The sequence below is a fragment of the Drosophila willistoni genome, chromosome 3R (assembly GCF_018902025.1).
Source record: "Drosophila willistoni isolate 14030-0811.24 chromosome 3R, UCI_dwil_1.1, whole genome shotgun sequence".
Taxonomy (NCBI): Eukaryota; Metazoa; Arthropoda; class Insecta; order Diptera; family Drosophilidae; genus Drosophila; species Drosophila willistoni.
In genome coordinates, this window is record NC_061086.1 from 32,764,277 (window position 1) to 32,784,258 (window position 19,982).

The 19,982-nt window shown below is 38.2% G+C and overlaps 6 protein-coding genes across 6 annotated transcripts; 3 read left to right on the plus strand and 3 right to left on the minus strand.

Moving 5' to 3' along the window:
* Positions 1 to 296: 296 nt before the first annotated feature.
* On the minus strand, positions 297 to 3,280 carry LOC6649752 (WD repeat-containing protein 3). Its single transcript, XM_002072276.4, has 2 exons — positions 3,045 to 3,280; positions 297 to 2,981 (listed from the first exon to the last, which is right to left on the minus strand). The coding sequence occupies exons 1-2, from the start codon at positions 3,200 to 3,202 to the stop codon at positions 380 to 382; spliced, it is 2,760 nt and encodes a 919-aa protein (XP_002072312.1). The 5' UTR covers positions 3,203 to 3,280; the 3' UTR covers positions 297 to 379.
* Positions 3,281 to 3,395: 115 nt separating this feature from the next.
* LOC6649753 lies at positions 3,396 to 3,969 on the plus strand. Its single transcript, XM_002072277.4, has 2 exons — positions 3,396 to 3,545; positions 3,609 to 3,969. Exons 1-2 carry the CDS (start codon positions 3,506 to 3,508, stop codon positions 3,893 to 3,895), a joined length of 327 nt encoding a protein of 108 aa, XP_002072313.1. The 5' UTR covers positions 3,396 to 3,505; the 3' UTR covers positions 3,896 to 3,969.
* A 594-nt stretch (positions 3,970 to 4,563) lies between these two features.
* LOC6649754 (eukaryotic translation initiation factor 1A, X-chromosomal) lies at positions 4,564 to 12,640 on the minus strand. The gene is made up of 3 exons (XM_002072278.4): positions 12,559 to 12,640; positions 12,173 to 12,472; positions 4,564 to 5,202 (listed from the first exon to the last, which is right to left on the minus strand). Exons 2-3 carry the CDS (start codon positions 12,374 to 12,376, stop codon positions 4,960 to 4,962), a joined length of 447 nt encoding a protein of 148 aa, XP_002072314.1. The 5' UTR covers positions 12,377 to 12,472; positions 12,559 to 12,640; the 3' UTR covers positions 4,564 to 4,959.
* On the plus strand, positions 7,958 to 9,422 carry LOC6649764 (mite allergen Der f 3). Its single transcript, XM_002072279.3, has one exon. The coding sequence runs from the start codon at positions 8,190 to 8,192 to the stop codon at positions 9,195 to 9,197; it is 1,008 nt and encodes a 335-aa protein (XP_002072315.1). The 5' UTR covers positions 7,958 to 8,189; the 3' UTR covers positions 9,198 to 9,422.
* Positions 12,641 to 12,870: 230 nt separating the features above from the next.
* Positions 12,871 to 15,825, plus strand: LOC6649765 (vam6/Vps39-like protein). Its single transcript, XM_002072280.4, has 5 exons — positions 12,871 to 13,473; positions 13,530 to 13,764; positions 13,821 to 14,068; positions 14,124 to 15,401; positions 15,465 to 15,825. Exons 1-5 carry the CDS (start codon positions 12,931 to 12,933, stop codon positions 15,765 to 15,767), a joined length of 2,607 nt encoding a protein of 868 aa, XP_002072316.1. The 5' UTR covers positions 12,871 to 12,930; the 3' UTR covers positions 15,768 to 15,825.
* Positions 15,826 to 15,980: 155 nt separating this feature from the next.
* LOC6649766 (homeobox protein B-H2) lies at positions 15,981 to 19,851 on the minus strand. Its single transcript, XM_047011967.1, has 4 exons — positions 19,754 to 19,851; positions 17,248 to 17,586; positions 16,674 to 17,196; positions 15,981 to 16,523 (listed from the first exon to the last, which is right to left on the minus strand). The coding sequence occupies exons 2-4, from the start codon at positions 17,485 to 17,487 to the stop codon at positions 16,006 to 16,008; spliced, it is 1,281 nt and encodes a 426-aa protein (XP_046867923.1). The 5' UTR covers positions 17,488 to 17,586; positions 19,754 to 19,851; the 3' UTR covers positions 15,981 to 16,005.
* Positions 19,852 to 19,982: the final 131 nt, after the last annotated feature.

The window sequence follows — 19,982 nt, forward strand, 5'->3', positions numbered from 1 at the left end:
AGAAATGCGCGGATATGGAAAGGCCAGTGTTGGTGAATGCCTACATACAGTTGCGTTGCCAGACTGGTTGACTTAACTTTTCTTTGAAAGTTTAAAAATGGTCAAAACTGGTCGAATTAACAACTCTGTTTTGAATATTTTTATATTTTCTAATATAATAATTACTATTTATCGGTTGTAAAGAATATTTTGGCGTATAAACGGAGTCGTACGAATTAGAGAAATACATTACAAATATAAATAATTAATGTTAATTGCAATTTAAATGATTTAATAAAAAGTAGTTATAATATATGTACTTTTATATACAAAAGAAGGTATATTTATTACTGAATTAAAATAAACAATGTCTAAATTTATTATTAAATGTATTTGTTTCCTAGACCATCTGAATCTGCAATCGTCGTTTGGTGGTTTCCCGCCGTTTTTTCTCTCTTTTCCGCCTAGCTTGGGTGGCCTCACGGAACAGTTGAACACCCTCACGTTGCTCCACTTCCGTCTGCAGGAGGGAGAGTCCATGCAGATTCCAACCCAGACAATCACGCAATTGGTTCACATCATTCTTTAATAAGCCAAGGATCTTGATGAGCAGGGGTTTCATTGTTTTGGTGGCTGCTATGGGTTTCATGTGCACCTTAAACAGGAATATTGTGACTCGACACAGCAACTCTAATTCGTCAGGACGTTGAGCTATCAGCACCGGAAGACGTTCGAGCACTTCGCACACCGTAGAAAAGGGCAGCAAAAGCAAAGCTTCCTCTAAATCAGAGGCACGTATGCGCATTAATGTAGTAACCAGGAAATCCGTGGGAGTCTTCACTTGCAGGGCCAGCATAAGGGGATGTACTTCAGGTTTCTCAGTGTCTTCCAATTCAAATTGCTTGGATATTTCTAGGCACTCCACAATGGAATCAGCTGCCTGTTCAGATCCAACTGTTTTGCGGGATGGCAACTTGAGGCCTGGCAAAAGCGGCACACTGTTATCCTCTCCTGTGGCCAATTGTTCATTCTCCATTTGCTCGCGTTCTTCCTCTTGGATATCCTTCAGAACAATCGTCTCCTCGGTGCGTTCAAATAAACGCAATGTACGATCCGATCCACAGGTGACCAAGTATCGACCATTGGGCGACACGGAGAGGGAATAAGCTTCACCAATGTGACCCGGCAGGGTGAGAATTTTGTCAAACGAATCTCCGTCCCATTGCTTAACTTTGCCATCCTTGCCACAGGTGAAGAACATATGAGTTTGGGGTATAAATTGCAATGACATCACCGAATCGTCATGGGCAAATATCGAACGATGGCAATCGCCAAAATTAAGACCCCAAATCTTGACATTTCGATCAGCTGAACCGGTGGCTATCAGTGTAGAATCATAGGAGATATCCAAACAAAGAACGGGCAGCTTGTGGCCATAGAGCGATAGATAGAATTTAAATGTGTCCAGGAAGAAGATTTTCACTGTCGAATCTAGCAGGCCCACCGCCAAATATTTCATATCCGGACTGACTCCCACACAAAGGACGGTTTCCTCTAGCTTCAGTGTATTCTTGTGTAAGAGAGACAGAACTTTTGTCTGTTCATTTGAATCAATCAATTCGTATGTCCATATTTTTATGGTGGAATCTCCACTGCCCGTGATGCAGCCTTTTTGATCAGGCAGCAAGGCAATAGACCATAACTCACTCTCGTGTGCTGGAATCTCTTCGACAATATCACCCGATCCCACATCCGCAATTAGCAGTTTGCCAGTCTTCATGCCCAGCAAAGCATACCGATCGCCTGGAACGAATCGCAGGCATAGAACATAATCCGTTGGAACTGTACGCAAGCATTGCATGACCTCACGATCCCAGAATTTAAAGGATTCCGCTGCTCCCGAACCAATGGCCAACGAATCATTGGTAAAGCTAACAGAACGCACTTCCGATTGATGGCCTAGGCGAGTCAAAGAGCGCAATACTTTCACGCTGGTCTCGTCCGACGGCTTGCGATTCTTTAGAGATGCTTCCAATGAATATAGGGACAGGCTATTATTGGCTAAACTAACCAGGACACGTAGTTCCTTGTTCAATCCCAACAATACATCAATTGACTTGATCTTTTGTTTCGTTTTGATGGACTCCAGTCGTTTAATTTCATCGCTTAGAGACAACTCTTGGGACAATTCCTCCTCGGTGGTCGTTGTTGCCTTCTTAGCTTTCTTAAGCCGTTTTGCCAGACGTTGTTTCACCTCCTCCTCGGTGCATATATAAAAGTTCTCAATAAGATCATTTGTACCGTGACAGCTTAAGATTCTTTCATTGGGATCAGCTACCAAGCTAACACAACGACCTTTACTAGCTCTCTGGATGACGCCACAATTGACAACACTCACTGGCGATATGGAGTCCTCTTCGTCTATTGACAAGCCCTCAACCGCGGATTCCAAAGTACCACGATCTCCTTGTTCACGTTGTTTTAGTCGATATACATTCATGCCACTCTCTCCAGCACCCGCAACCATGAAATCTTTTAAAAATGCCAAGGCCCAGACTTCTGTGCGATTGTCTACAATAGTTTTGAAGCAAAATTGTGTCTCCAGATTCCAGAATTTGATTTGTGTATCCTTCGAACAACTGACAACAATATTATTGGAATCCTCGCATATACGTTGCAGGAAATGTGCATCGGTTATGGCTGCATTATGACCACTCAATCGCTGCCGCCCAGCCTGCTCGACGACATCTATGACCACAAGTTCGGTGTCCAGGCCACCACTGACCAGGCGCATACCCTGATTATCATAACGTAAAATGCTAACAGCATTCTTGTGAAGGGCCAGGGAACCAATGGCATTGTAATAGGTCGGAGAGGTAATATCAAAGATCTGAACAGTTCCATCCGCATAGCCCACAGCAACGTGCAAATGATCCGGTGAGACTCTTAAGGCTGTCACTTCGAATTTTTCCCGGCGCAAAGTCAACTTACGATCACCCAAACTGAGAAGAAAAGAAATATTTGTCTAATTATTATTATTATAAATAGGTAACAACAAAACCTACCGCAAATCCCAAACTACAACATTCTCTGCGGCAGGACTGGCAACGAATCGTCCCTCAGTGCGGTCGACAACAGCAAAATTGACATTGGCACGACCCGAGGAGATTATATTAAAGCTGTCGACTGGACGATAAGCTAAATATTGTTTAGTTAAGCCCATTGTAACATTAATTATATTTGAATTTTAAAAATGTGCACAACCGGAGCAAAGCAAGTTTCACGTGTTTAGAGATGGGCAAATGCAACTAAAGACCTATGTGACAAACTATCGATAGCGCCACTGGGCAATTTACCAACACTTTTTCTGTGATTGGCAGCGTTCTTTAAATTACCGTTATGCACATGCGCCCGTTACACACCCCAAAGAAAATCTTTCGCAACTTCAATTCCGCAAACCTGCCAAATAGAACTAAAATTACCGAAATCAATTTTTAAACGATTCAAATAAAAAAATATATATATTATGTCTACCTATTCAAGTGCTTCCACTGCCCAACAAACTGGTAAACCCTTGAGTCATCGCATTTTCATTTATTTATTTTAATGGATATTTTATTTGGGTTTAGGTGCTTCCGATTTAGATGGCGAGTCCGTGGAAGTCCTACGTGAACGATTGAGCACCATGAAGCGTTTAATGGCCGAACGCACAGCCCAACAGCAAAATAATCCAGCATCCACAGAGGAAATCTTTAGCACAAAACGACATCGATCGGCGGGAATCATTGATGGCAACTTTCTAAGCATTGCCTTTGGCGGAGCTCTATTGGTTATTGTTACTGTTTCCGTATATGCTTTCTATAATCTATATCATGCCATACTCAAAAAGTTCCCCTCACATCACGAGGAATTGTAGATTTTTTAACTAAAACAAATATTGTACACCATGGAGTTTTTATGCATTTAAAATAAACACACAATTCGAATTGACACAAGCTGAATATCTAATGAGTTAGTTAAATGGTGGCTTTGCATTCGGTTAAATTAACTATTTATTTTGGAAATTTTTTTTAATTTTTCAGAAATTACATTTATGTATTTGTAGGGGACGCTGAATATATATGTATATGTATGTAGTGAATGCAAAACTTAAAAACAAAAAGAAAACAATATAGGAAAACTATAAAACACAACAATAATAATTTATATGGAAACATAATGCCTTTCAGAAGGCATTAATGGATGTGGGGTGGGTGGGGATAATGGGTGATTATATAGACTATTGTGTTCATAGTTTTGTGTCGATTTCGCTTACTTGCTATTTAGCTACAAATTGAAAACTTTTCGTAATTTGTTTCACACCTCTTAACCCTATATAAATCATGTTTTGTTCCTGGTTTAAAAAATAACTTAAATCATTTTGTTTTCCAATGGTTTTTTAATTTTTTTCCTTTTTTTTTTGTTTCGTTTAATTCAAAATTTTTGTTTTTCACCAGTTCTTCTATTATTTGTTTTACACAATTATACATTATTATTTTAGCGTACTATTTCTTAGCGGCAATAGATCAAAAATTACACTTTAAATTTTGGAACCTTACTACTTGACTTGTAAATGTTTTATTATTTTTTTTAATTCATACCAAATAAACAATAGCATGGAAAATTTGTTAAATTGTACAACTGATTTTTTGTTTTGTTTTGTGTGCCGCCTCTCCCTTTAAATCAAAGTGGTTGGTAAGAGGGAGGAGGATTGGTTTCTTGATTGGCTGGTTGTTTGTTTGATGGGAGGGGTGTGGGGAGGAGGAGATATTATGTATTATTAGCTTTCCTTCTATACTCTTTTATGCTTTTTACAATTCGTTTAATTCCCTAATCTTGACGATGACTCTCCACTACTTGTTTTGCTGTCGATGCTCCTGCTGCTGTTGTTGTTGTTGTTGTTGTAGTTGATGTTGCTATTGTTAATTTATTTCTTGTTAATCAGATATTATCCACAGAATCAGCATCATCCTCTGAGCTAATTTCATCACCGAATTCAATATCTTCATCGAAGCCATCCTCAACGAATGTGACTGTCTCATTGATGCGCACCGATTCGGGGAATTCGCCATAAGTCTTCAGATTTCTAGCTTCATCCGGTGTATACTTCAATATAACATCAGCCTTCGAGTCCTGATAATCACGCAAACCAACCAATATAATGTCACCTTGATTGATCCAAACCTAGAAACAAAAAGAGAAAGCATTGTTTTCAGTTAAATATAGTTTCTTTAACACTTTAGATATCTTTTCTACAATGACTCAAATGGCTGGCGCGCTGTCGCTGGGAAAACGGCAAACAATTTGCCAAACTTGTAATTGTTAATAGATAACTGATTTTTAAACAAACGCAACAAAAAATTTGTCGCAATATGTTGGCCCAGTTCTGGGTATTTCACAAACGTGCGCAACCATTTCACGTTGGTTATTCCATCTTTTTGCTTTGTCTTTAACCTTGGCCATAGAATATTCGCCATAAAAAGGCATAGAGTAAAAGATTCATTCAACTCTTGGGTGGAGAGAGAGAGAGATATGGGCGCCAGGCAGGCCCCAAATGACAGTGCAATACGACAAAGATTGGTAGTAATCGCACAAACATCACGTGAGTAACTACTTTTAATGACTTTTTTCTATGGGATTATTATCAGGAATGCTAGACACCACTTCAATTGCATATTATATAATATAGACAAAAAAAAGAGGCATATCAATTGCAAAACATTGTCTAAACTAGTTCTTGAAACTCATATTCACTCATATACACTCAGATTTAATAGTAAACGTGTTCCATTAGTAGGAAGAAGTCTACTTAAACAAGTTATCACCTGGCTAACATCATCTTAGATAAAGATAAGAAAATTCTTTGAATGAATTCCATTTGCAAGCAAGTTTCTAAGCACGTTCTCTACTTATCTGATGGCAGGCAAAGCCAAATTTCTTAGTCTTATAATACCCAAGATATTTATTCGTAATCGGAATTTGACAACTTGAGATTTGATTGTAGATATTTTTTCAATCTATTTAATTGCACTCTCGATTTCAACTGACGCAAGCCAACACTCACCTATCTTAAAGACCCGACAAGCAAGAACATGCAAGACGACAAGCAAAAACCTGCCCATCTAAGGAGGGGATCCGTCTAAACAGCTGCCGCTTTAATGGGGCTCCTTAATAATTTCTGCTAACAACGAAAATGACCAGAATTTCAAGGTTCCATTCATGCTCATTCCATTTGGTAGAATCAGCCAACACTTCGAATCAATGACCTAGGATAAATACGTACTTGCGACTACTTCAAATGATTCAATTGAATATTAGCCCATTCATAAATTCCATTTCCTTTACTATTAAATGGCTCTTGTTTTTACCACTTCCGTTTTGGCCTTACTACGCTTAATAATGCATGCCTGCAATATAATAAATACCATTCGTATATTGCATGATAGATATGACACATTCAAATAAACTTATATGGGTATTCCATTCGAACCTGACCATTTTTATGATAACGGCTAAATTCAATTTTTCGGCTTAAAAATACATTAAATAATTCAAGAATTACGTCGTCGTTGGAAATAAACTTCCTCATACATACATAAAACTCGAGGGGCCTTGTGAACTTTGTAGCATTAATCATAAAGCTTTTCCTAAATTAATGGCGTGTGGTCATGACTTTTGTTGGGTCTTATCTATATACATACGATGGGATGGGACATGATAGATCAGGCATAGAGGAGATCGGCCCTCACGCACACACCGTGCCGTGACTAAATCGTATCAAAATTACCCCTATTACCCAAGCCCCGTATATATGATAATAATGATATACTCTTTTGATTGTAAAAATTCAACAAAAGTGTGGGCCAAAATAGATAAGAGTTACCACTTAGCACACTCCCACCTGGGAATCACCTAAACGATCGATTCGATGTCGTTAACTTTTCAGGGAGAGTAAAAGAGAGAGAGAGGGGAGGTTGGTGGGCAGTGTGTGTGTGCCTCGTCAGAGGTTTGGCATTCTTAGGCCACCTGTGACAAAAATTTCTATATATAGACAATATTGGAAATTCAATAAATAAGAAAAAATGCGGAAGATGTAAGCAAAATTGATAAGATGAGTTCACAACGACCTTTCTCCTTAGTAAATGTGGCAATAGAAATGCCCTTTCGCTCAAGAAAATGTGTTTTTAACTGTCTTTTCTAACCCATCGAAATGGAAAATTATTTAAAAGCTGAATCATCGATTGACTAGACAACTAATCGGCGTCAAACTCAAGTGTCTAGAGCATATCTTTTAGTTTTAAAATAGCAACTAGTAATAGTTTTTATCTATTTAAAGTATAATTCGATTTGGTACAAAGTTCAAGAATATAATGAGGAAAAAATGAACAATTTAATATTTCACCATATTTGATTTTCAATTTTATAATTTGCTACTTAAAAATGAATCTAGAACTATTTAAATGGAGTGAAGAGGCATTAAAAATGCTTACTTTTGTCAGTTTCTATTATATAAAGCTAATAAACTTAATAAGCACTAAAGAGAAATAAGAAGTTTACTCAAATATAATACCTAGAAGATTTATACTTATGGAATGTGTCATTTATATTCATGGGAAACTAAGTATATACTATATTCATAAAGCTAAAAAAGATACCTTAGATGGAATTATTATTTTCTGTCACTCTCGCTCTTGGCCACCTCAGGTTGAACCTCGAAAATCAAAGTTAAGGTTGCTTTAGCTCTCCCCAAAACGATTTAAAACTGATAAGCAGTCTAATTTCTCTCTCTCCCTATCAATTCTCTAAGATAACAACACCTTTTACTAATGGAAAGAATTCTCAGAGAGTGCATGGCTCTGTTTCCAGCCTATAAATACAGCCAGTCTCGAAGTGAAACGGGCAAATTTGAAATTGCCTTCAAGCAAGAAACATTAAAGAGACTGGCAAAAACGGCAAATTTAGCCGCTAAAAGTGTGTTCCATGCCAAAGCGAAAAGTGAAGTGTTATCAATACACAAAAGCAAAAGCCAAGAGCTAATTAAAGAACTCAAACAACAACAACAACAAACAATAATAAATTCGAGTCGCGCCGTTCTTCAACCCGTCAACATTTCTTCGTACTACTCAATTAATTCGTGCGGCGCGTGCAACCAGAGCTATCAGGAGGATATCATGCTACTTTCATACAGATGCATTTACTCCGTCATACTGACCACCATTGCCAGCATAATGGTGGTATTAAGTTCAGCTGCCTCCAATTCACCAGGCGGCAACATGCTGCCGTCGGTGCGCAAGTGTGGAGGCACTGGTGGAGCAGGACACACCATGGCTTTGAATTTGGCAGCCTACGGACTATTGGAGAATCGTATCAGCACATTGGAGTCCCCGCGTCAGACACATTGGTCGAAAAAGTTCCTGGCCAAACGGGAGGCAACACCACACAGTGCCCCCTACGTGGTTAGCATACAACAGATGACACCAGACCAGGGATTGGTGCACTACTGTGCTGGGACTGTGATCAATGAGCATTGGATATTGACGGCAGCCCATTGCCTGACCTCACGTCAGTCGGTGGAGAATTCGGTCATTGTGGCCGGCAGTCACGACATTCACGATCATCGCGGCGAGGCGGCCAACATTCAATTGCGACGCATTGACTACTATGTCCGTCATGAATTGTATTTGGGTGGCGTCAATCCCTATGACATTGCTCTCATCTATACGAAAACCCCTTTGGCTTTCGACCAGTATGTCCAGCCGGCCACATTACCCGAACAGGATGCTCTACCCGATGGCTATGGCACACTCTACGGCTGGGGCAATGTCTCCATGACAGCTGTGCCCAACTATCCGCATAAATTGCAAGAGGCCAATATGCCAATTCTGGATATGTCGCTGTGTGAACAAATATTAGCTCGCTCTGGTTTGCAGCTGCACGAAACGAATCTTTGCACGGGCCCATTGACCGGCGGTGTTAGCATCTGCACTGCCGATTCTGGTGGCCCATTGATCCAACAATGCTGTGAGGAGCAGTTCGAACAGGCAAACATTGTCATTGGCATTGTCTCATGGGGCAAAATGCCATGTGGACAAAAGAATGCTCCATCAGTGTTTGTTCGAGTCTCAGCATTTACGGATTGGATCAACCAAGTTATCACATCAGCCACTCAAATCATCTAAGTGGCACCTCATCATCATCATCAAGAAGAAGAAGAAAGGAGAGAAACCTCAAGGACTCGTAGCTCGAATGTTATAGGAAAAAACCAAAAATAAATAATTTTTTCGAAATAAAAACTAACAAAAACAAAACTCATTAAAACAAAACTACAAAAAAAGACTAATTAATCTCATTAGATATTATTGTATAAAAATAGTTTTAAGAACAAAACAAAGAATATTGTACTAAAAATAAAAATGCAAATATTTAACTTTTTATAAAACAAAAAAAACTAAGCCTTAATTTATTTTTTAATGGTGAAATTAGCACACTTCGTAGAAGATAAGGTTCCTCCCCCCTCTAGGCACAGTGGTTTGTATTAGGGTTAAAAATGTTGAAGGTGGCTATAGATATGGAAAGTTGCATATCCCACATGATTAGGCGAATATCATACGGCTTTATCGGAAATTATATATATTTTTCAAAGGTTCGGACCTAAGTGAACATAATATATAACAGAAGTTCAAACATGAATTATTTAAGTAGAAATCGACAAGTTTTTCCCGTAACTATTAATGTTTTGAAAACGAATGCATATTATATATCAGATTTAATTTTGAATTTTCAATGATATATTTCCATCTTTGGGTCCATCTTAAAAATCAATAGTTTATCTCTTTTGCCACACTGTGCTCTGTTGCTGGGTGGGTAAATGGTGTTCAGGGGGAGGCATGTTGCCTTATCCACGTATGTAATTGGCGCCGTGTTTCATATGAATTAGTCATGCTCACTGTCTGAAGATTACCCCTTGCCGAAAAAAAATGAGGTAAAGTAATGGCAGAATTTTGGCGTGGGTAATAAGCATGCTATGATTATGAAAGCGTCATGAAATGTCGCTGCTACTTTCCTGTATTTTATACTAAAGATTAACTTAGTTAGATTAGCTAGGAAAGTCATACGGTTTTCAGGTGCAAATCGGTGATCAGCTGCCTGCTTTATGATTGACAGACGACGACGGAAATTTTGGGGCACAATGTAGTACAAGGTTTTTTTTCAGTTGGATTGCTTTCTTTCCTACTACGTGGCTAATTTTGTTGCTATTGTCTAGACATGATTGGACTTTACCTGTTGCAAATTGAAAAAATGGTTTATTGTACTTTGGTAATTAGATTAATTGATTGATTGGTACATTTCTGCCTTAAATTGACATTTAAGAGGGTAAAGTACCAAAATTTTCCTCAAGAGGATCAAAGGAACTTTTCAAATCACAGCCAACAAAATATGTGGAATTTGCTCATTGAACTTGTGTTTAATTGCCTTAAAAAAGAAGAGAAATTCACACTCAATAAACATAAAACTAATCGCAAAAGCTGGCCCACTTATGATGAAATAAGTAATCATAAATTAATACCCAGCCCCCCTTAAGAATTTTTTTTAGAACAAGTGGAATTCTACTTATAATCATTCATTTTACATAAACTGAGTATTAGTAAATGAAATACACAAATATTTCTTGACCAAATTGCGACGTAATTTTGGACAGCAATTATGTCCCATAATTTTTGCATTCAATGTCTTGGACATTATAGATAAGATAACTTTTTTTTATGAACTACTCTCTTTTTTATACGATTTGAATTCAGTCAAGTCAGGCAGCTGTTGCTAGAGCCCACAGCACGTGCCCAGGGCAAAATAACAATGCTAACTTTTATTACCTTTCTACGAATTTCGTCTTGAATAACATGGAAAAAGTTGCAATACCCTGATGATTTTGCAAATATTTGGAATTCCGTTTTGAGAGTTTCATAAATTAAACTTGGACTTGCATGCGACTGATCGAATGGCCGTAGTATTCTCTGCTCTTCTGATATCGACGTTTAATTAGTTGGAACATCTTTGTTTTGGTTACGTTGCCAGTACATAGACAACAATCTTGATATTGATTGGGGGTGTAGACTTTTTAGCGTGTTCTCATAAATTGTACGTTAATGACGTACTGAAGAATATCATATCGAATCTGATTTTTGTTTTTCTTTTTTTTGTGTGTATGACGTCTTTCTTGATTTGCCATTTAATTTATGAAGCATTTTTTAGGACTTGGCAGGGTGAAGTACCCTTAAACATTTGATGGATTTCGAGGAACTTAAAACGGAAATACCAAATATTTGCTTATTATATTGGGTATTAATAGATTTAGATTAGAATTTTTAAAAAAATGATAAACATACAGAAAAACCTTAAAGATACTCCTAAGATATACAATTCTAACAAAATCAAAAGAACCTAAAGGTTTAATCAAAGAACCACAATTCATTAATTGCAAAACTATAGAAGATCTGAGAAAATGTTTGTAAATAATTAGTCTTGTTCATTAAGAAAATGTATAATGACAGAAATGCTAACTTAAGTATTTTTTAAACTGTTTGACTCCTCAAAATGCATAGTTTAGTATCTTAATTCCAACTCGATTTAAAATAAATTGAATGAGTTTACAGTTGTTCCATGTAATAGAAATTTTAAGATATAGACTTTTTAGTCTTTTTTTTTTTGTTGGACTGAAGAAAACCTTGCAAATTCCTAAGATATAAAAGCAGGTAGAAATGCATCAAGACATTTGCACACGGAGAGAGATTAGGGAAAGCCTGACCTTCATCATGCTATAATTCTTAGGACGAGTAGTCACCGATGTTTGCGTCTTTATGTAGTATCTTTACCTGATTCACACAACAACAAAGAGTATATATATAAGAGATGTAAGACTGTACCCTATATGTATGTATATTCTACAAAACTTTTCTCCTAAAAATGGAAAGCAAGTGCAATAACATTTTGCAAATAATATAAATAATCAATGCCATGCCGAGTAAAATATTTCTTAAGAGAGCACATAACAGAAATAATACAAAGAAATTAAGAGAGCAAACGCCAAGGCAAGGCACTTGCTCTCTCTGTCTGTCTCTCTTGCTCTTATGGTGGACGCACTCCTACTACTACTCACCTTCTTGCGAAGTTTCCCCCGAATGTGACACAGACGTTTGACGCCATCAAAGCACATTGCCTCCAAACGACCATTGCCCAGCATTTTGGTCACTTGAGCGTACTCCTGTTGATCCTCCTTAAAGATCAATTCACGTTTCTCGAATTCATTCTCGTTCTTACCACGACGACGATTTTTGCCACCTTTTCCTTTATTCTTGGGCATGTTGCTGCTACTTTCTCTGCTGCTTCTCTGTCGACGTTGTGTATTTGCTTTTGTCTGGGGAGTGTTACTGCTGGTGTGTTTTGGTTATTTCCGACACTATTGACAATATCAAATGGTTGTTATTAAACACAAATATCACCTAATTCACATGTTTTGTGCCTTAATTTCATTACAAAACTTACGAATTTTGCCAGATTTGAGATGTAAATGTGACAGTTTTGCCTTAGCCTCGCTAAAAGAGCGTAGTGTGGCCGTTGCAGTCTACTCGCTGGGTCTGGCAGCCCTCTTAAATCAGAGATGCCAGATGCAATTTTGAACTCGACATAGTCGACAGCTGATGGGCAAAATCTTTAAATCAAACGTTTCTTTATGTTCATAACGGGAATGTTGTTAGACAAACAGATTATCCATTTCACTTGCGCATTTTCTTTTTTTTTTTTCTGTATAAAAGAAGGGTGGGTGGTTTTATCGATATTTCCATCCACTCTGCCATCACTAAGCAATGGTTAAAACAGCTGATGCCGTGATTGCAGTCTGCAAACAAATTCGGAAAAATGCATCAGGCTTATCAAGTGCATTCCATCCTGAAACAGGTTGTACAAATAGAATCATTAGCTGCATATGGCAACAATGTCATCCTTGGAACGAGAAGTGGTCAGATCATTATGTACTCTGTCGATGAAAAGGCTGGAGTGGACATGCGGATGTTCAGCAAGAATTTCAGCCGCAAACCCATCACACAAATGGAGGTGATAGAGGAGGAGAAATTGCTTTTTGTGCTTACCGACCAAATGATTCATGTATGTGATCTCAGCCGAATGGAAAGCAGTTTTGTGCTGGTGCACGTATCCCAGGATACAAAGGGCGTAACGTTGTTTACTTTGGATGTGGATTCCCAAAAATCGACCACCGGTGAAATGGCCACATTTATACGCCTGTGCTGTGCCATACGACGTCGTCTGGTTTTTTTCTTTTGGAAAACGGATAAATTGGATTCCCTTCAGCTATCCATTGAGCTAGCCGATGTGCCGCGATCCCTATGTTGGGTTGCCCAGACTGTTTGTGTGGGATGCAAGGATGAATATGTGGTCTACAATGTGAGGACTTCACTTAAGTCTCTATAGAAATCAATTTGAAAAAATTCTCCCTACAGATTAGTGCGATACCTCCAACAAAGCATGATCTATTCCCAACATCTTCGGCAACAAGTAGAGAACCATGCATTAGCCTTATACGAAAGGATCTTTTGGGCGTATCAAAAGATGACTATCTAATTTTGGTCGATCCCAGTAAATATACAGCTAAAGATGGTTCTACCGAAGTTGTAAGCATTGACCAAAAGAATGCTTTGCCTCCATTGGGGTGGAGTCAGGCTCTCTTAGGATTGGGTAAGTTTTAAACAAGTTAAGTTTCCCTGAACTTTAATTAAGATTTTGGTTTTTAGTCTGGGATGAACCATACGTTGTGGGTCGCACACAAAGCGCTGTTGAAGTGCGCAGCTTAGTGGGCAAGGACACTCTTGTCCAGACAATACCCGAGCTGCAGAAGAGCAAATTTTTGGTACGTTCAAAGAAAGGAACCATTTTTGCAGCTGCCACTTCAGAACTGTGGTGCATACGTCTGGTGGATATACCGACTCAAAGGACACAATTACTCCAACAAAAGAAATACCAATTGGCCATAGAGTTGACAGTGAGTTTTGTTTATATTATCTGTCAATGAAAATCATTGATGCTTTCCAATGTAGGAAATCTCCGAGGAACCGGCGGAGGATAAAGCTCAAACCATACGCCAAATCCATATGCTTTATGCAAAGGAATTATTTACTAACAAGGAATTCTCTGCGGCCATGAAAGAGTTTGAAAAGGCATCCATTGATCCCTATGATGTGATACGCTTATTTCCAAACTTGGTGCCAGAACTGGCTGCTACAACAGGCATGGATGCAGTGCCAACGTCAAGTGTGCCTCAGCTGGAGGAACGTGATCTGGAATATGCCTACCTGGCTCTCATTGAATTCCTAGCCCAGGCTCGTCAACGAGAGGTCGTTAAATTGCGTGACACCAAAAGCTCGTCGAAATCTTTGCTAGAGATCATAGACACCACTTTACTAAAGTGCTATTTACAAACCAATGATTCCTTGGTGGCGCCATTGCTTCGGCTCAACCAATGTCATTTGGAGGAGTCGCAAAAGACATTGAAAAAACATAACAAAATCTCTGAGCTTATTATTTTATATCAAATGAAAGGCAAACACAAAGAGGCCCTAAAATTGTTACGAGAGCAAGCAAACAAAGAAGGTTCAGTCCTCCAGGGCAGAGAGAGAACCATTAGATATTTGCAACAATTGGGCGGAGATCATTTGCCGCTAATATTTGAGTTTGCAGACTGGGTCCTTCAGGAGGCACCTCAAGAAGGTCTTACCATATTCACAGTTGAGCTAATCGAGGTGGAATCTCTACCACGGGCTAAGGTTCTTGATTTTTTGGTCAGCAAACACAAGTCCTTGGTCATCCCATATTTGGAGCACGTAATAAATGTCTGGGATGACACGAACACACTGCGTCATAATCTTCTGATCAAGCAATATCGAGAGCAAGTACAGCGTATGCTGGAGAATGACAAGGACAATCCAGATCTTGAGTCGCTACGTTCCAAGCTGTATAAAATGCTCGCAGAGACCCATAATTATAGCCCAGATCGTGTTCTGGAGGACTTTCCCACCACCGTGCTCCTGGAGGAGCGTGCTCTCATTCTGGGCCGCCTAAAGAAGCATGAAAAAGTATTGGCCATTTTTATACAAGCCTTAGGTGATGTCTCAAAGGCCAAGTCATACGCAGAGGCCAATTATGGGCATGATAAAAATATTTTTCACATATTATTGAAAACTGTGGTAAATCCTCTACCCCAGGCACCTTATGAAGGCATACAACTGCATCCGGATTTCATTAGACCCAATCGAAAAGTAGCATTGGACTTGCTTAATGCCTATGCGACTAAAATTGATCCTTCAGACATATTCCAAGTAAGTATTACAGAAACTCGTAATGGTTTCGTTTCACTTGATGATTCCCTTCCCTTATTTTAGTATTTGCCCGATGACATGACCCTCAAAGAGCTGCAAAATTATCTCGAGAAATGCATACGTACCCAATTGGCCGATAAACATCAACGTCAAATGATGATTGGTCTGCTGGAGGCAGAATCCAAGCGTCTGCAGTCCGAACTAAAGAACCAGAAGCAAATCGCCTTTGAGCTGAACGAATTCAGTGTGTGCCCAGAGTGTAAGAAACGCTTTTCCAGCCAATCGGCATTTGTTCGTTATCCCAGTGGTCAGGTGGTTCATCTGTCGTGTCATGATCGTAGTGCAAGGGCAGCATTGCAGCAATAAATCTGTTTTATATATGGGTATTTTATATATTTGTTTATGTGATAAAATAAAAATGTATTGTACTATGTAGATTATATAAACAAATTGTTAATTTCGATTATTTCGATATTGTAGTTACTTCTTTAGGAAGTAATTCGAATTGGCATTGCATTTCTTTTGAACAAAACATTTTAACAAATCTTTACATTAAACATATTTTTTTATTGGACTATATATACAAAAATTGTGTTTACAAATTTTAAGCCTCCTCACTGCCACCATCCATTAGACTGTCCCCGCCATCCAATGAGTCATTGCATATAGACAAATCGGATTCGCTGGGTGAGGCAGGTGGACCACGACTAAGAGCACCCAGAGGCGGCAGAGAAAACGATTGCTTACTGTCATTATCCTCGTTATCGTCCTCTCCCCCACTGGGCGAACCAGCCGTTAAATCGGTCGACGCCGCCGAATTAGCTGTGGTAGCCGATGCGATTCCAGTTGTCCCTGCAGCTGTTCCGGGCAATTGGGTTTGCCTAATCAAGGCCAAACGTTGTTGCGTCAATTCCAGGTGATGTTTCCGCCATTTGATGCGTCTGTTTTGAAACCAGACTTTCACCTGGGCTTCCGTTAATTTTAGAGTGTGGGCTAGGTAAAGGCGCTCGGGACCGACCATGTATTGTTGTCGCTCGAATTCCGCCTCTAGGCATTCTAATTGTTCCGGCGTGAAAATTGTGCGTACCCGTTTGTTCTTAAGAGAACTTTTCTTATGGGAATCTAAGAGTTAAGATAAACAGGAAAAGGAAATGTAAGAATTATTATAAAGGAAAATGGCGATCTTTCAAAAAACGAATTCTTTGACTGGTTATTGCATACATTAGGGGGTAAATATAACTCAATTCACTTGCTTAATGATTAAACACTAACCCGATTTAAGTTTCTCTCGCTGGAAATTAAGTGAAGCCTGTTGCTGGGCATGATGCTGATGCAATTGCTGGAGGCTCTGCAAGGCGGAGGGTCCCACCACCGATACAGAGGCATTTGCGAATCCTTGAGAATGGGGTGGATGGTAGCGATGTTGACTGCTGCTATCACAATTAAAGTTATTTACACTTTGACTGTTGTTGTTGTTGTTGTTATTGTTGTTGATGGTGTCCTCGGCATCGGCAGCATTGCGATTGTGACCATTGAGGGACAAATTGATGGCATTATTATAGTCCTTTCGCTGGCTATTCTGTAAACCCAAAATGGCGGCTATTGTAAAGGACTTGCCCACATCCAGGGAGGAATGCGCTGCTGCTGCCTCGAAAAGCTGCGCATGCGACTGCGCCTGAACCTGCCCATGGACCATTGGAGCTGTTGCTGTAGCGGGTGCTTGTGTTGCTGTTGGTGGTGGGTGCGATGTTGTAGACGTTGTTGTCGGTGGGTGATTCAGTTGCTGCTGCTGATGCTGTTGATTATGTGGATGATGATGGGAATGATGATGATGATGATGATGCTGCTGCTGCTGCTGCTGCTCCATTTGGTATGAACTCTGACTCTGACCTGCTGTCAAAGCAGCAGCCAAAGCAGCTGTGGGCAATGCATGAAGCGGTTGACCGCCACCATGATGGTTTGTTGTTGCTGCCGCCGCGGCGGCTGCGGCTGCTGCTGCTGCAGCCGCTGCTTGAGCCTGTGTGTTATGCAATGCCAGAAAGTGTGACAAAGGATTTGCGTGATATTTGGAAGGATTCTGCAACATGCTTAGTATTTGCCACTCTGTTGCCCCTTAAAATAAAAAAGAAGAAGCTCTTGACTCTCGCTCTTGTGTGCTTCCCGTCTTTGCCGTCTCCTCCTTTAGCTGCAAGAAGAGACAGAGAAATGTCAATGACTCTGGTTTAATGCATTCATTGTCCATTGTCAACAATTAAACGTAATTCAATCCTTATTCGGAATCGGTCTTAGTCTCTAAACCATGACAATGAGGTAGGATTATATGAAGGGTGACCATGGAGGGCTAGCATAGTCCTCAAAATGCTATACACGATCATTTTTCATTGAGGATCAATCTTAAATAATTCTCCTTTAGAAAATGTAATTATTCCTAGGTCTACACAAGCGGAAGATAATAATACCAAACAGACAAATTGAATAATTGTTTTTAGAGACCTTTCAAAAGAAGAAGAAACATTTAAGAAACATTTTTAGATATAGTTTCAATAAAATATATAGAGGTATATTGAAATATTTGAACCCTGTCTAAAATGTAATTTGGGTACCCATATACCCCATAATATGTGGCATTGATGCACATTTACTCGCACATTCATTCACTCACTGTGTGAATCTCGGCAAGTGAGTGCATTCATTTACTAATTGCCCTCCTTCTTGTCCATTTCTCTCTTTCACCTCCTCTCTCTCACTCTCCATTTGCTGGCCATTCATTGGCAAACTTGATAGCCTAATTGAGACATGGACTTTGTCACAGTTGTTGCTTCTGTTGCTTTTGGTCATTGTGGTTGCAGTCGGTTTTGGCCAGGTAAAATACACATATCCCGTGTTGGTGACCACACAGTGTCAGATAACGTACAGTCTTTTTTTGTTTTGTTTTATTGAAAATTAGGTGTTTTAACGTTTTTAAATCTTAAAATAAAAGTATAAAGCGAACTTGCGGGATCTACACCGTAAGAAGATAAGAAAAATAAAAAACTTTTTGGACATTTTCCATTATTGGTTTTTTAAAAAAACATCAGTTGGATTCTAGCTATTATAAAGAATCATTTTTAAACAATACCAATGCAAATTTGTCTTTATAATAGGAAAATTATAGAAAAACTAAGTTGTTTACAAGAGGAAACAAAATATCTTTGCAATTGTTAATAGTCTCTGAACATTCATTAATATTAGTGGCCAAAATCAATAAGAATACATTTTTTAGATGGCATGATAAAATTCTGATCTTCCTGCACCATGATGGTCACCTGTAAGACCCGGCTGAAAAACGTATTTGTATAAACCGCTGAAGAGTTGACTTATAATGTAATGTTTATTCTCCAAAACCTCTATAATGCCAATGCTTTGATATTAGATTTTGATCTTTAAGCCAAATAATTGAAGAAGCCGTACTTCAGAGTCTGTTTAAATATTTCTTTTATTGACTTTATTATTGATGTTATTTAACTAAATTGATTTATCGGGATGTTCATCTTGAAATACTTTATTTTCACACTAATCATTACGCACTACCCACATAATTTACCTTAGAATTTTGGTAATTACCGATTGAAAGTTCAATTAATATTTCGATTACAAAAATATAAAATGAAAATAAATATAGGTTTACCCAAAATAAAAGTGAACCTCATTTATAAATTGATAAATCCAATTTCAATTCTTGATTCTTGACTGATTCTTATATTCCCAACAAAAATGATAAATTTTCTAAGTTTAGAAAAACAATAAAAAAACCTAAGACTGCATAAAATAGAAATAAAGAATCGTATTTATATAAATGTAAGTTGATTTACTTTAGTGTCAACTGTAAGATTCATTTTTAAATAGTTTAGTTTATTTCAATTAAATATTCAAGACTTCTTTCGGGTTGATAAGTTAACTATTGTATATAAAGTACGAATTTCAATCATGCTTTTGATCTTCTATTCTCATTGCTCGAGATTCAAGTTAAATGGCTATTTAGTTAGTATTATTCGTAAACTACAAAAAAAGTCCTACACACATGTATTATATGTATATATTCTTTTTACTATAAGTCATCCTATCTTTTGCCGATTTGAAGTATTCTGCATAAATACTTGTAGAAATTTGTAGATAAAAACCCTACCGAAACCGTTTAATTAAGAGCAAAAACCTAATATAAACAATTTGAAAATTAGTTTCATTTGTCAAACCTTTTTAAAGTTTTAAAACGTAAAGTTGTTTCTTATTTAAAGAATTGATTTTAATTGGCACTTGGCAATTTTCGAAACACTCTTAATATTTAAATTACATTTGTTGTATGTTGTACAAACCTTTTGAATTAAACAAATGGCAGCATTGTAAGTATTATTCACAGTTTTTCCTTTTTCTGGTCAACGCGTAATCCCAATTGTTTAGAAACATTAAACATTACATTCCACATTACACATAACTACTAATTTCTTAAAATTTGTATTAATGTTTGTAAAATTGTTTCGCCGACGGCATTTGAATTATATTTATAGTCCTTTAGAGTAAAGTAGTCTAGAATTCCGCGAGATT